A 15,714-nucleotide genomic window follows, 5' to 3' on the forward strand; every position below is an offset into this window, starting at 1 on the left:
TCACCTGGAGCATTGTGTCCAGTTCTGAAGACCGATTCACAAAAAAGATAGAGACAGGATGGAGGTGGCCCAGAGAAGGGAGACCAAAATGGTGTGGGGGTCTCTACCGGAATACTTAAGAGGAGAGGCTGAAGAATCTAAATATATATACCCTGGAAGAAAGGAGGTGCAGGGGAGGAGATATGATACAGACTTTCAGATACCTGAAAGTGCTTGAACTTCAAACCTTTTCCATTGGAAAGAAATCAGTAGAACTAGGGGTCATGAAATGAAATTCCAGGAGGGATGACTCAGAACCAACGTCAGGAAATATTTCTTAATGGAAAGGTTGGTGGATACTTGGAATGCCCTTCTGGAGGAGATGATGAAGAAGAAAACAGTCAACCAATTCAAAGAGGCATGGGACAAACATAGATGGAGGACATAAATGAAGAAAAGGGTGCATGGGGGTAATGTGCATGGATCGGCAGTCACTACCCTTAACAGAAGGCATGGGGATTACTACTCTCAACCAATACCCTTGATGCTTTTGATGAAACTGCAACATTGCTCCCCGCTTTTATGACAGGGGGGTAGGTAAAGGGGAATTGGATACCCCAGAAGGGGAATTGGATACCCCAGACTTTTATGGTCTGGGGTACTGACACGTAGACTAAGGGAAAAAGCACAGGACTGCTTCTACGACCAAGTCTCAAAGCAAAGAACATCAAGCAGCAGTATCTGAATTATCAAGAAGGCTCCTCACCCAGTAAAAATGCTGCTAGCTGTAATTTTTTATGGGTCTGGCAATTGCTTGGTTTTGATTGTAAATATTACTACCATTATCATAAGGCTTGGGGGTAACTACATGGTGTGGCAGTTACTAGCCTTGAGAGAAACATGGGGGTATCCTGCACGGAGCAGCAATTGCTACTATAAGAAGCTTGCTGGGCAGACTGGATGGACCATCTGGTCCTTTTCTGCCAGAATTACTATATTACATATGTTACTATGTAAGACGAAATGCAGTCAACATGCAAGGTTGTTGATCAAAGTTATATACTTGAATATTTTCAAAGTCATTTTACGTGGATGAATCGTAATTTGCCCGATTAAACCAACCTGCCTGAAAATATCCTCCCTTTGATCCAGCAAAGATCGCTCACCGTCTTCCAGTGTGTATGTTTTCAGGCAGCCCGTGAGGAGGTATTTCGGGGGGGGGGGGGGGGGGGTGTTTAGGGTGGGCTCAGAAATGAACACACGTAAAAGGTCTTTTCACATCCACGTACGTAATTTTCCATTAAAATTTTGCCTGCACAAAAAAAAGAAGGTGCAAAGTCCGCTGACAACACAAATTAGAATTCAGGGTCTGTGACCTTGCCCATACAATTCTAATAATGCTTTGCTGCACTGTTCTAAGCATACAGATTCCCGAATCAATCAATTCAGTTCAATAATTATCCTTGCCTTGACCGTAACCTTCTGGGTTTTCCGCCATTTCTTCTTCTCCCACATTTTAGAACAAACACTTGAATTCAAGTCAATGAGCCACCAGCTCTGGGTCATAAGTACAGCTGGAGCCAATTCAAGGGTCGCCTTCATGGCACAGGAAATGCCACCCTGTCAGGATAATCCTCTTCCCAGAACACGATCCAGTTTAGAGGGTAAAATCCCACTGCCAGGAAGTGCCTCAAATACTCAGTTGGTGTTTCATCAAAATCCTATTTTTTATTATTGCACAATTCACCAGGGTTACTACCGGACACCTTTAGCTCTCAGGAGGGGTTGATCGTGTTTAACCCCACCGCATGCATGGACTTGTAAGGCCACAGGATGGGTAATGGGATGAAACCGGGTCTGCATCTGGCTGCCCTGAAGAAACCGAGCCAGTCGAGAACCCTGTGGTTCACATCCGATTAGAGAAACGAGGCTAAAAACAACCGGAACAGACAACTTGCTCCGAGACACGCAGGGCGCACACGTGTGCAAATGCACACAGGTTATTTGGCGCAAAGCCTGGTCTGCTCCCATGCACATGCGACAGCCAACGGAGAAATAAAAGGTCCAGTGCCCAGCCAGCAAGGGGCTGGCATGGTTTCCGTGGGCTCTGGACACACAAGCTGTCTGCAGTGAAACCTGCGGACCCTGGTAATGTTTGAGAGGCTAAAGCATTACAAACGCTTTCCTGAACTGACTCAAAACCTCCTCCCCTTACCCACATTCTAACGTATTTCTGCCAGCCCAGTCTCTCAACAGGTACAAACATTTCCAGCAGCTGTGAAAAGGTTGAGCGTGGGCAAGAACGCTGGCATCGTTTGGAAATTCAAACCATCGTTGCATGTCTGGCACCGTACAGAGCCATTTACTGGTGCTATGGCTGTCAGCACGGTGACATCGGTTATAACCAGGCACCATAAGTTATAAATGCAGTCCCAATTTTGATTCAAACTAGAATATTTGGTTAAAAAGCAGAAACTGCAATGATAACTCTGGGTTTGACCATTTGGTTTGATTTTATCATCTAAATTTTGCGATTTAAATAGAAATTGGACTCATGGTAGATGATTATAACCAGTGCCACAGTGCTGCTGACTATAGGAACACCAGCGCATGCCCTATGTGGTAGCACGTTATATACACGGGTAATACAGGGGAAAGTGACTGCACAGATATGTAATGGTGATTTGACTTTGCAGGTGGGTCCACCTAGAGAGATAGAGTTGCAGGATATGTGTGATCTAATTAATTTAATGTATTTCTAAATGGCTTTCTCTGGATTAAAACTCTGCCCAAAGCGGTGTGCAGTCATTAGTCAAATAACATAATGCATTATGCAAATAAAACAATGGGGATTACAAGAACAGCAGCAGCCAGGTGACATGCTAAGCTGCTGCTGCAGGTATTATCCACCATCAGCTATAGCAGCTATAGTATTATAGTATTACACGCACAGGGCTTTTTCAGTCACGGCACCCGAACTGTGGAGTTCTTTACTGACCAGTCACCTGCCATACCTGTTTAGTCTGGCTTATATGGTGAATTCCTATAATGGTTTTTTTTTTTAACATGTTTTTATAACAATACGTTTGCTATTAACAGCTCTGCTGAGTATTTGTTTTAATGTTGTAAATTTTATTATTGTTTTATGTCTGTTTTGTATTTAGTTATGTATTATTTTATATTTGCTATTATGTGTGTTTTATTGTAAATTGCCTAGGGCAATTTACAATAAAACACACATAATATATAATGTATATCAGGCGATATATATACATTTTTAATAAAGAGGCACAGCTTTCTGTGTTAGATTTGTGGGAAGGTTGCATATTTATTTTCTTTCTTTTATAAGTGTGATTAACATATGGCTTTACTGCTAATTCAGAACAGTGTATGCTTTGCTTTGCCAGAAGTGAAATGTGTTTCAATTCATCGACTCTCCAGCCTCTCAGTCCTTTTGCTTCTAGGCTCGAACTGGTGGGGGGAATCACAAGTTAGGCTCTGGAGGCAGTTCAATAACTTTATGTGAAAACGATCTGTGGGGTCTCAGTCATGACTCCTGCAAGGTGTCCATGTCACTTTAACTCACCCACGGACCCCTGACTGGCATCCTAGTGGATTATCTCTAAAAAATAAAAGTAAGCGATCATCTTTGTTAGGTTGGGTGTAGTGAGCATCTCTTGTTATATAAACATAACATTTACTCAATGACTCGTTTTTAAGATTGCATAATCTGAAAATTTTGGGTGCCAAAATGTTGGTGCATTTGTAATATATATATATATATATCTGTCAATAAGAAAAACCAGCATCTGGGCCAGCCTGGTGTTGGGTGCTGCCATGTGGGAGGTTCCTGGGCTTGACTCCTGTCTCAGATCTTCTGCTCCCTGGGTGAGCCAGGGATGGGGATGCTGCAGAGGTAAAGTTCACAGCCCCTTCCCCAGAGGTGAAAGTGTGTGTGTGTGTGGGGGGGGGGGGGGGTGGAAGATTTGTGGTCATTGCTCAGGGGTGACACCTAGTGGCAGGATTCAGGGCTCATGATTACAGACTTCTGGAAGGAGTCTTGTACATGAGCCTTTGTCCGAAGATTCTCTCTGCAATGACTGGACTACATTCAAAAAGAAGGGGGTACGCAATTCAACATTTTTGGATTTTTTTTTCCCCCAATGTGCAATATCAGACTGTGCATTTGGACTGCCGAGGACCAGCTATGCAAGGACTTATTGTCCATAGATACTGTTGGGCACTTCTAGGTTGTTGGATTTGATATACTATTTTATGTATGTTCTATTGTAAATCGCCTAGGCCACAATTTTGTTGTGTTAAGCAATTAATAAATTTTAATAAATGAAAAATGAAAATGAGATGGGGGTAGCAGGCTCTTAAGTGTCATATGAGTGACCAAGCTAGTCTGGGTATTCAACTCGGGGAGAGGGGGCTAGATGAGGGAGCTGTGCGACAATAGAAAATCCAGGCCTTAGCTGTTAGGGGAAGCTTCCTCAGTTCCTAGGGGGTGATTTTAATATGGTCAGTGATCCCCAAATGGATAAGTCACACCCAGGCCTGACAGAAAGGACCATAACACACAAAGGCGTTCCCATGTTGTGCAATCAATTGGATCTATTGGATGTCTGGAAGGTTCTCCATCCTACAGACCAGGATTATACATGTTTCCAGGGCGCATGCGTCTCAATCTCACCTAGATTATCTCCTGCTTGCGCCAGCTATGTTTTCTCATGTGATGGCAGCAGAGATTGGTGATATGTGATTATGCCTTGATATGGACGGACTTTCATTGGGGGGACAGGTGGGCAGGGACAGTGACCTTGGCAGTTTCCTGCATTTTTAGCCAGATAAACGCTTTTAAGTAGTTTTGCTGCAGCGTTGGGATGAGTATCAGGAGCATAATAAGGAACATGTCATTATACCCCCCTCGTTTGGGAAACTAGTAAAGCAGTGCTCCGGGGTGAGATTATATCATATCTAGCCCATAGACGTAAGGCTTTTGATGACCAGTTATTAAAACTGGGGGGTGGACGTTCTGAAATAGCCAAGACAAATTATCTCACTTTTCTAGCTGCCTTGAATTCATTGCTTCATCAGTGCATGGTTAAATCTATGTTTTATTACAAATTTCAACTTTTTCAATATGATAGTAAGACGGGGAAATTGTTAGCCAATTTGGTAAAATGTAAATTGGGTGCTAAACATATTGTGGCAGTTTGGGATAAATTTCATAAAATTGTTAACTCACACGAGGGGTTTAATGGAACTTTTCTTGAATATTTTCAACAGCTTTGTGCTCAGTAGCTGGGGGATGTAGCAGCCAGGTCTTGTTTCTTTCGGAGATTTGCTCTTCCGCAACTCACTGATGCGCAGTTAGAAAAATTAAATGCATCTCTATGTCTGGAGGAAATTCAGTATGGGATTCTGGGGGCTCCCTCCTATAAAGCACCCGGGCCTGATGGCTATGGGGGGAGTTTTATAAGATTCTACGAGAGAAATTGGCCCCTCCCTTGCTTCTTTTTTTATGAGAACCTACTTAAACAGCAATCTTTCCCACCTCACACCAATAAGGCCCTGATTAAATGAATTCCCAAAAAAGGTAAGGATCCAATAGATCCAAGTTCCCTCAGGCCAATATCTTTGTTGAATTTTGATGTAAAATTACTTGCTAAGATTTTTGCTGATAGCCTAGTGTGCGTTCTCCCTTCTTTGATTGGGAATTATCAGGTGGGGTCTGTACGAGGGCGGCATCTTGTTGTTAATGTGCGACAAGAACTGACTTCTATTGCGTGGAGCAATTTTCACAAAATGCCATCTTTGCTGGTCAGTTTTGATGCTGAAAAGGCCTTTGACCGGGTGGCCTGGGATTACCTTTTCTTTATTTTAGAGCGGTTTGGATTTCAGGGTGACTGGCTGAGGGTGGTTCACCTCCTATACTCAGCACCTAACACACAAATCTTGATAAATTGCTCTCTTACTACCAAATTGCCATTGCAATGTGGCACCAGACAAGTTTGCCCACTGTCACCTTTACTATTTATTTTGTCACTTGAACTATTATTGGTGGCCATCCAACAGAATGTAAATATCTCTGGTATTGTGGTTGGAGCCAGACCGTTCAAAGTCGCTGCTTTTGCAGATGAACTCCTGGTCCATCTTAGTGACCCAGTGGCGTTGTTGAGTACTTTGTTGGAGGATTTCAACATTTATGGGGCTTTTTCTGGCTTCAAGCTAAATATGGGCAAATCTGAAGCGATAGCTTCCCATGCACATTATCAGGCTGACTGGGAAAGGAAATTTCCTTTTAAATGGGCTGGGGACTCCTTTCGTTATCTGGGAATACAGTTGTCCTTCTCTCTGGCCAAAGTTTATGATTTGAACATACTCCCACTTTTAAAGTCTCTAAAGGATACATTTCTGGAATGGAGAGCTCTACCTCTATTGGTGACGGGCAGGCTGGATTTATTTAAAATGCTTATCTGGCCCCAATGGTTATATATCTTGCAAACCTTTCCCTTATTGCTTCAGAAGACAGATATCAAGCTAGTTTATGCGATGCTGTTGCGAATTGCTTGGCGTGGGAAACAGGCGCGTATTTCTGTGGCTCATTTGGTGGGGCCATGGCGCCAGGGTGGGATGGGGGTTCCTGATTTAGAGGAATATAAATTTGGCCTGTTTACTGAGACATGTAAAAGACTGGCTATTTCATTTTCTGCCCTTTACCCACCCTGGAAAAAAATTGGATTAAGCCAGTGCATCCCGCATACGTTCTACATGCTCGGACAGCCCGTTTACCTTCCTCTACTCGCAGTAACTTTATATTTGGTATCTATGCGCAAGGCTTGGGCATGTCTTTGTTCTAAATTGGGCCAGAACCCGCAGGAATCCGTGTACTTACCTATAAGGGGTAACCTGAATTTTCCTCCAGGTATGCAAGTCCTAGTTTTCTCTCAATGGGAGGAAAAGGGCATAGTCTCCCTATCATACGTGGTGGACTCTGGGGGAGCCATGTTATCTTATCAAGATTTGTCCACCCGATTTGCTCTTTCCCCTAATTCCTTTTTTGCCTATCTTCAATTGCATCATTATGTACATTCTTTGAAGGAAGCTCATCTTTGTAATGGTTTCATGGACTGGCTGGAAGAGGTTTTTCAAATAGACGGGGTCGGCTCGGGATTTCTCATATGCGTAAGTCCTTCCTTAGTTTAAAACCTGAGGTTTCAAGTGTAGAATTACAAGCCAAATGGAAAGCAGAAATACCTATCTTAGCCAATTTCCCCCTCATTCACGCCATAAAGCACATACCTGAGTTGATGAGGGTGCTCTTTTTGATGTAGCTCCGTCTTTTCAGGTACGGGGGAGGGAAAAGTGTCTCTTGATTCAGAAGGCATGATTGATCGCAAAGAAGGCCATTCTGTTGCACTGGCGGAATAAATTACATGCACTAATGCAAATGGAAAATCAAACTACCACACATTGGTTTAAATGTAAATGTACATTTATCGGTATTTGGCATCCTTATCTACAAAGACTGTCTCCTAGGGCTAGAAGTGAGCTAATCAATTACCCCTGAATAGGTTGGTTTTGCCTGAAAAGAATCTTATCCTGCTTCTTGGCTGTCTTTTGTTCTATTCAGCAGAAGGGTTGGGAGGGGATGGTGTTTTCTGTATAAAATTGTACACTGGAACACATGGCTGCACACTGGTTGTTGTTTGACATGCTTCAGAGTCATGTATGTCAAATGTTTGTGATGTTTACTTTGAATAAACAGTTTCAATTCTAAAAGAGATCATTTCTAAAGCACTGTACAGATACATATAAGAGAAGGTCCCTGCTCCCTGGAGCTTATAATCTAGTAAGGACATACATGATAAAGAAGAGTCAGTGGGAAGTGTATTAATATTGTACAGATGCGGTTAGGCGTTACATTATCAAGAAGGACTATGAAACAATCTTGGGGCCTAGGGAAAATGTGTCCTCAAAGATATGCTTAAAATCAAATCTTTCCAGGTTAAAAACAATCTAAGCTTAAACAGCATAATCAAACCCAGCATCATCCTACATGGAAGCGGATCCAATAAATCAGAGCTTACCTAATTAAAAGATTCTTCCACAAGTCTGCAGCATTCGGACAAATAATTAAAGCAGCCTAGTCTGTTATGCAAGCCAGATCTGTTTACGAAAAAAAAAAAAAAAAGAAATGTTCTCCCATTCTTTTAAGGCACGCAGATCAACTTAGGTTAGAAAAATTACTGACTCCAATTTAGATTTTAGTCTGACCTCACTTTCAAGGAATTCTTCAATTAACTTCACATTGTTTCAAGTTCTGCATCTAACCAGAACACGATTTGTGGTTTCTAACTATTTACAGTGCCAATGGCCATCTATGGCCATGTTGTCAGCAGAGTGGTTCTTTTCTCCTTTCAGAGTGGGTCTTTGTTTGATGAACACTAATTAGCTGTCAAAGCATTCGGACGGGCATCATGACATCAGGAGTCATGCCTAGCAATGGCTAATCAGGGATACATACACTGTGGAGAAGGGTGGGGGCCTTGCTAAAATTAAAAACAAAAAAACCCAACCTCTTCCCATGCCATACCTATGGGATAAAGTCGTGTGATTGTCTGAGTGAGCGGAAATAAAGGTCAAAAAGAAACACAGATACTGTAGTGAGCCCTTTTTACTGGGAAAATCTAATGCATTTCTTGACCTATTCGTGGGAGTTATACTCACCTGCTTATTTTCGGCCTGATTTTAAAAGGGCCATGCGCGTAAAAAACGGGGGCTATGTGCGTGGCTGGGTTTTGTGCGCACTGCGTGCATTTTAGAACAGGCCCGGCCACGCACATAACCCCCCCGCAAAAGGGGAGGGCCAGGACAGCGCCATTCCAAACCACTAATTCTCCTATCACCGGAATAAGGACACCAGAGCAGACGCAGATTCAGCGACGTACAGACCACAAGGCATCCTGAGCTCTGGTTCCAGGGCTTCCTGTGCTCTTCCAGGTCTCAGGTCCCATTCTCCTGTTCCCTGCTTCCTGAGAGAGGCAAAGCCAGGAGATTATCTGCACGTACTGAATGGCGTTTTCAATTTCAGCTGTTGCCACGGCAGCTAAATTAAGTCTAACATTTTCTATGAGGGCATGGTTTATGTGCAGGGCAGGCTGTACTCCCCTCAGGCTACAGATTTCATGGACTAGCACTTGAAGTTTCTGTCCACTGATCTTAGGGTGAACAGACAAAGAAGTATTCATCCATCCTCTTGCTCACCTAACCTGCCCCAACCCCACTCACTGTCATTTATAACCAAGAGGGGGGGGGGGGAGGGAGGGAGAAAGGAGACCAGTCCAAACTGTAAATGCCATGGACCTTCAGTCATAGTCACCAAGGATTTTAACAGGAGGAAGTCCCACTCTCATATTTATACAGCCCTTCACAACTTGACAAACATGCACCCTGAATTCCACCTGCAGATGTCGCAATGTGCAAAGTGTGGGAGACTGAGTGCTACCTCTCCTGCATTCCTCAACTAGCATGAGGAGCCAAAGTCTTACTGAGAATTGAACTCAGGTCTTCCACTTGGGAAAGCCCAGGGCTGCTGATGGACTATCAGGACAGCTTCTCTTCTACATCTCCCTTAATATCCATCTGAAAGGACTGTGATGGTTCTATTGTTTATTTCTTTTTTTGCACAGGAAAGTTAAAACTATGAATTCCAGAATGCTTTGCAACTGTTGCGTAGCCGTCAGGTCCAGGTAGTATCCTGTGGTTTCCTAATCCATATCCCTCCCAGTATGGCTGCTGTGATATCCCTCTGTCATTTCCACAGCATGACCTGTACATCCTCTGTCAAGCTTCTTTTCTCTTTATAAAATAAACCCTCAGTCTAGGTTGCACCCTTCTTGTGGGCACCCATCCCACACACACTCTACAGTACACTAAGAATCCTTTACCACCTCCCATCACTAGCTCCCACCAACATGAACTGTTTCACATGTTTTGCTCTGGTTCAAACCTCCAAACCTTGGAACCTATCCTCAAGGTAAATCCTTCAGCTCTCTAGCCAGCTGTGCTGCTTTCACTGCTATAAATGGGAATTCTTTGCCTGTTCTCCCAGCAGCATCTCTTCTCCATCCCCAGTATTTTGTCACTACTTTGGGTGAAGATGGGATCTCTGCCCACCGACACGCCAGAACCTCCCCCCTTTCAGCCATCCACCTCCCTGCCTCAGAACTCATAGTCAAACCTAGTAACGCATCAGTCTTTCATTATTCCCCTTTTGGGAGGGACGAGGCCCTTACAGCTATTTACTTGTTTCTTTTATGTCCGGATTTGCTTCTCTCTGCCAGCTAGCCATCTGCATGGGACATATGCCCCGTCACAGCGATATAAAGTAAAACAAAAGAGACAAAAATCCAAACACATCCCGATTCCCACATGATAATAATGCTATTTGGATTCTATGGCACACATATAATCATCCCCATTCCTAAAGGAAATAACACTGCGTTTGTATGATTTTCATGCCGACATTACTTTGCTAAATATTTGTCACCTTTATACTGAAACTGGTGACCATAAAATACTGTCCCATATTCTTCATTTGGGACTTCTGGTACTTTCACCCTTTAACATTATTGAACTGCAACATGTGCAGCTATTGACCCAGACTGGACAGGGCAGTGGGTAGCAGATGGGTCCAACAGAAACATCAATATTCTTGTTTTTGGTGGCCGGTCTCAATTTCAGGACCTCAGCCCACGATACCTTTAATTCTGGTCTGTCAAATGCTGCCGAGTTGTGGCAGGGAAGGATTGCTGACTTTTCCCCTCTCAAAAAAAAAAAAAATCCCCAACCATCACTCCTGACACACACACACACACACCCCCTCCCACCGAGGACCATCTCTCTCAGGAAGTGGGTCAGTCCTGACCCATCTATGGCAGTAGCAGATTGTAAAAGACCAAAGTCTCACAATCTAAGTTTCTACTTGAGGCAACAGAGGGCAAACGTGACTTGCCCAAGGTCACAAGGAGTGGCAGTGGGATCTGAACCCTGGGCTAATAGCCCACTGCTCTTACCGCTAGGCTACTCCTCCACTCCTGTGACACCATATGTTAAAATGGAAAAAAAAGCAGACATTCAACACATTTAGTGCTCCATGTAAGTCTTGGACAGAAGCATCCATTGTACAAAGTAATGAAGGACATATACCAAGTAAAGTAAGGCGACGCAGCAGCTCCAGAGAAAGCCAAAAGGGATATCCGATACTAAAGGCATGATATAGCATGGTAAAAGAGAACTTCACTAGAGAGAATCAGGCAGCTCCATCAGAAGACGCGTATATAATTTTTCCACCAACCATGTTAAATGGGTTTGTTGCAACAAAGATGTAAATATGTAAATACAGACAGATTCTTTCATACTTCGATAACACATTTTTGACACAAGTTGCTGGAAAGAAGCTACAGTTAGCAAAGAAAACCCATGCAGGAAGAAAAGAAAATATCCCCTAGCAGAATTGTTTTCTTCTCCAATTCATTACAAAACATCAAGGAACTAAAGCAATTTCTCTTTGGATTTATTTTTAATGGGTTTTTTTCCCCAAAATATTCCTTATAAAATACATTTACATGTACCATTGATTTTGCTGGAGTGAAGTATTACAGCTTTCATAGACCAGAGACTGATGCAAATGTCGACCAGAGCAGGCTTGTATTCAGGGAGCGTCGTTTTCAAAGGCATTTCTGTAGGTAAAACCGAGTTTTGCAAGGACCTGCTAGAAATAGCCTACTTGACATGGGGTAAGCCTTACTCCTGCACAGAGCCTGTGTGCACTGGATAACGTGGACTCTGGTCCTCGAAAGCTCATGCCTCAATAAACTGGTTAGTCTATAAGGAGCCACCCGCCCCTGTTACTTGTCCATGTTAATTTACCAGGACCAAGTGTGGGTGTTCTCAGGGACAGAGCTGGGCGGCCCTTGCACTTAACTGCATGTCCTTTTCCATTTTCAAAAGGATGTGAGTATATTTTCATGAAAAATTGTGGAAGTGCGATAATCATGGTTAGAGCAATGCATGTAGTCAAAGCTGAGTGGCTGATAGCTGAGAGATATTTCTACTTGCATTTACTATGTCACTGTGTCCATTTTTATTAGGAGACTTTTGTCCATCACAGCTTTTTTTTTTTTTTTTTTTGTGATGGGCACAGCCCCAATTCTCGACTACTCACAAAAGCGAGGGCCTCTCATGCAGGGAGGCTCCCCACATGGGCAAATGACAAGCCAGCCACCCCCCCTGCCCCCAGTCCTTCCTCCACCCTCTCCCCCTCTCCATCCACTTTGAAAACAAAAGTTTTCACAGGATATCAGCAGGACAGGAGATACATAGAGGAAAGGGAGACAAAGAGAAGAAGGTGGCAACGGAGGCACACTTGAGAATTTCAAAAATAAATCTGCTTTTCTTTACAGAAGGTAAATGTATTTCCAAGCAATAGGCTGTCAGAGGACAAAGGTCTTTCTTGTTATGCACATTGTTATTGTAGATAAAGATCACTGTAGGCATTCAAGGCTTGAGGTCAAAGGCAGTCCTAGCCTTGAAAGCATTTTTCAACTGACAATTGCTTTGGTTTTAGTGCAGCATTCACGTCTGTGAACTTTGAGGCAGTGGCAGACTGTGTGGTGCAGCCACTGCGATGCCTACAATGCAGAGTGGTTGTACAGGGGCATGATCAGATGCCGGTGCCCTTTTGGGTCAGGGTAGCCAGAGTCTTCCCTGGATCTCCCCCTTTCATGCTCCATTTTGTCCCCAATCATGTTTCTCTGCTACTGCTCTTTGAAGATCCTTACTGACATAAGACAGATTTCTAAACATGCCGTCGTGTCTGTTTTCTGCTCTTCTACAACTCTGTGCTCTCAGATCTCTTCACCTGGAAAGTAGTAGGTCTCTCACTTCTTTTCTTGGCACTGCCAAGCAATCACCATACTAGACTTTAGCTGTATGCTCTATTAGCAAGCCCTCAGTAAGTAGCATGCTAATGCCATTTAGGAAATGCATTTTTTTGGGTTCTGTGCACGAGAACAGTATGTTATTTCTAACATTTTTACCACAAGCATGGTCAAATCTTTTTGCATCTCTCATTAAGTGTCTTTTTAAAAAGCCCATTAAATTATTTTTACAAGCCTATGCTAAAATTGGTTTTACATGTCATTGCATAGGCCCCCTGTATCCTTAACGTAATTGAGGGCAACCAAAAAGGAGTTGTCAAAAGGAGAGGAGTAAGCAAATATATTACCACTGTAATCCTTCATGCAAGGATGGAGAATAACACCGAGGCCCAGTGAACGGAGTGTGGCAGCCTGCAATAATTCCACGGCCTTGGTATTTTTCAAGGGCAGAGGAAAAATATCATGCTAAACACATGCTATCATCAGAACTACTCCAATCTAAATGTAATACTCATAGGGGCAGATTTTAAAAGGATTTACACGCGCCGAGCCTATTTTGCATTGGCCTGGCGACGCACACAAGCCCCGGGACACGCATACGTCTCAGGGCTTGAAAAAAGGGGCGGGGCGTGGGCGGTCCGGGGCGTGGCCAGAGGCCTTCGTGGGCCTGCTAGGCCGGGGGATCGCGTGCCGGCACTTGGCTGGCGCAAGCAACCTACGCCTGCCCAGAGGCAGGCGCAACTTGTAAAACAAAGGTGAGGGGAGGTTTAGGGAGGGCTGGGGGGCGGGTTAAGGAGGGGAAGGTGGGGGGGGGGGGGCGGAGGGAATGGGGAAAGTCATTGGGGCTCCCCTAGGGCTTGGCGTGAGCAAGGTGCACAAGTGTGCACCCCCTTGTGTGCGCCGACCCCGGATTTTATAACGTTATAAAATCGGGCGTACATTTGTGTGCGCCGGGTTGCACGCACAAATGTACGCCAGCGCATACTCTTAAAATCCGGCCCATAATAAACAGAATTTATAAGTGACAAAAGTGGTAAAAGTGGCAGTACTCCAAGCTGTTATTTCCTCAGCTTTCATTGTATTGCATCCGATGTGGATTGCTCCCTAACTAGGCTTCTGTAATCCTCTTAGGTTGCTGCTAAACAAACTATCGACTAAAGCTTTGAAATATCAGGCCATGTGAGATCCCATGCTTGGGATTCCTATAAAATAACTTTAATGACAACTAGGAGAACTCAACCGAAAACGGCTAGGAAACCCTGAAATGAAAATGTTTTCTTATTTCCGAAACTTGTATCAGAGAAAAGAAAGAGGAACGAGATGGCCGACTGTAATCTACCAGACTCGGAAGCATCATGAACTGATGTACACTGCAGCTGTGCACAGAAAGGTCCAATCTGCGGGCACGTTTTACCTCAGGACTTTATGGCTCCAGTTGAAAATTAGGTCAGAAAAAGCGCGCAAAGCTGCACCTGTTACTTATGTGGGCAACATTTTCCATTTCTCTCTGCACCTAAAAACTTGCATGCACTGACACCACATGCAGGCAATTTACAACGATTCATTTCTGGGCGGAAAACATTGTTTCACCCATAGGAATGCCTTTGAAAATTGCCTTCTTAAAACAGAAATTTCCTCAATTCTTAAGCACATATAATGTAAGAGCATTTAAGAGGTGGAGAGCAGAAGTGTATGAAGAATAGAAAACATTCCCCAGCATCCTGTTCTGCAAAAAGAAAAAAACACTGGCATGCCATCCAAGCATCATACGTTTTTTGTTTTTTTGACAACACGAGAGTCAACAGAGTTAGCTTTCTTTAGCTCTTTAATGTGAATTTAAACTACAGCATGCTAAAAAAAAAAAAAAAAAAAAAGAGTCTCTCTCCAGCATGAGCTCATTTCTGTTCCGCTGAATTTATTTATTTTTCTTAAGAAAACAAAAATCTCAAATAAAGAGCGGCAATAAACTAGAACAGGCGTGGCGTCAGAAATCCTTCGCTGCCCTCAACGACGGGATGGGCCCGTTCTGTGCAAGTTCTGCTGCAGACTCTCTCACACCAAAGGCCTGCTTTCTAATCTTTCCAACAGAGCTCGGAGAAACTCCCTGGATGTCACTTAACATCCTCACATTCAGTGTGGAGGTCCATGTGGCTGGAGCATGAGAAGTTGGCATTTTGACCTTTTCTTTCCATCACTACTGTCCAGGCATAAAGAACAGACCCTACTGCATAGTGTGAAATCACTATATAAGACCGATTGCTACCCTCACAGATAAACTCTTTAAAATGCGTGAATAAGCCGAGAAGCGTTTGCAGGCGCTGATATGTACGACTGCTGCCTAAATTCATTAACACAAGATTTTTCTTTTTGTTTCTACAAAAGTGGCAGGCGTCTGTTGAAACCTATGCATGGTCATGGGCAGCTGCCAGTGACCAGTGGTGACCTGCCCACAGGTACCTCACCAGCACTGTACCTTTAGAGGGTAATTTTCCAACAACAACCCGCAGTCTAGGATGTTCAAAGAGAAAATATGCTCATAAGTTGGCTTTGACAACATATGGGTAATCGGCCAGGTATGTGCACAGATTCTCTCGCATCAAATTACGCCTCCTCTTCGGAGGATGTAATTTGCACACACACGATCACACACGTAACCTTTCCAAATTAAAAAAAAAAAAATAATAATGTAGGTGCCGACTCTGCCCCTAACGCCAGCTCCTCTGAAGCGCCTCTGTTCGGGTTACATGCGTACCTTAACCCGAACAAAGCTCTGGCCAGGTTTGTA

The 15,714-nt window shown here is 43.6% G+C and overlaps 2 protein-coding genes across 3 annotated transcripts in view; one reads left to right on the plus strand and one right to left on the minus strand.

Moving 5' to 3' along the window:
- CMSS1 (cms1 ribosomal small subunit homolog) overlaps window positions 1-15,714 on the minus strand; it is a 229,646-nt gene that overhangs the window by 70,990 nt on the left and 142,942 nt on the right. The window contains 1 exon segment of the mRNA XM_029578541.1: window positions 7,288-7,404. Within this exon segment, the coding sequence (XP_029434401.1) occupies window positions 7,288-7,404 (117 nt within the window).
- Window positions 1-15,714, plus strand: part of FILIP1L (filamin A interacting protein 1 like) — a 191,620-nt gene that overhangs the window by 35,763 nt on the left and 140,143 nt on the right. The window lies entirely within an intron of this gene.

Source organism: Rhinatrema bivittatum, chromosome 15, assembly GCF_901001135.1.
Source record: "Rhinatrema bivittatum chromosome 15, aRhiBiv1.1, whole genome shotgun sequence".
NCBI lineage: Eukaryota > Metazoa > Chordata > Amphibia > Gymnophiona > Rhinatrematidae > Rhinatrema > Rhinatrema bivittatum.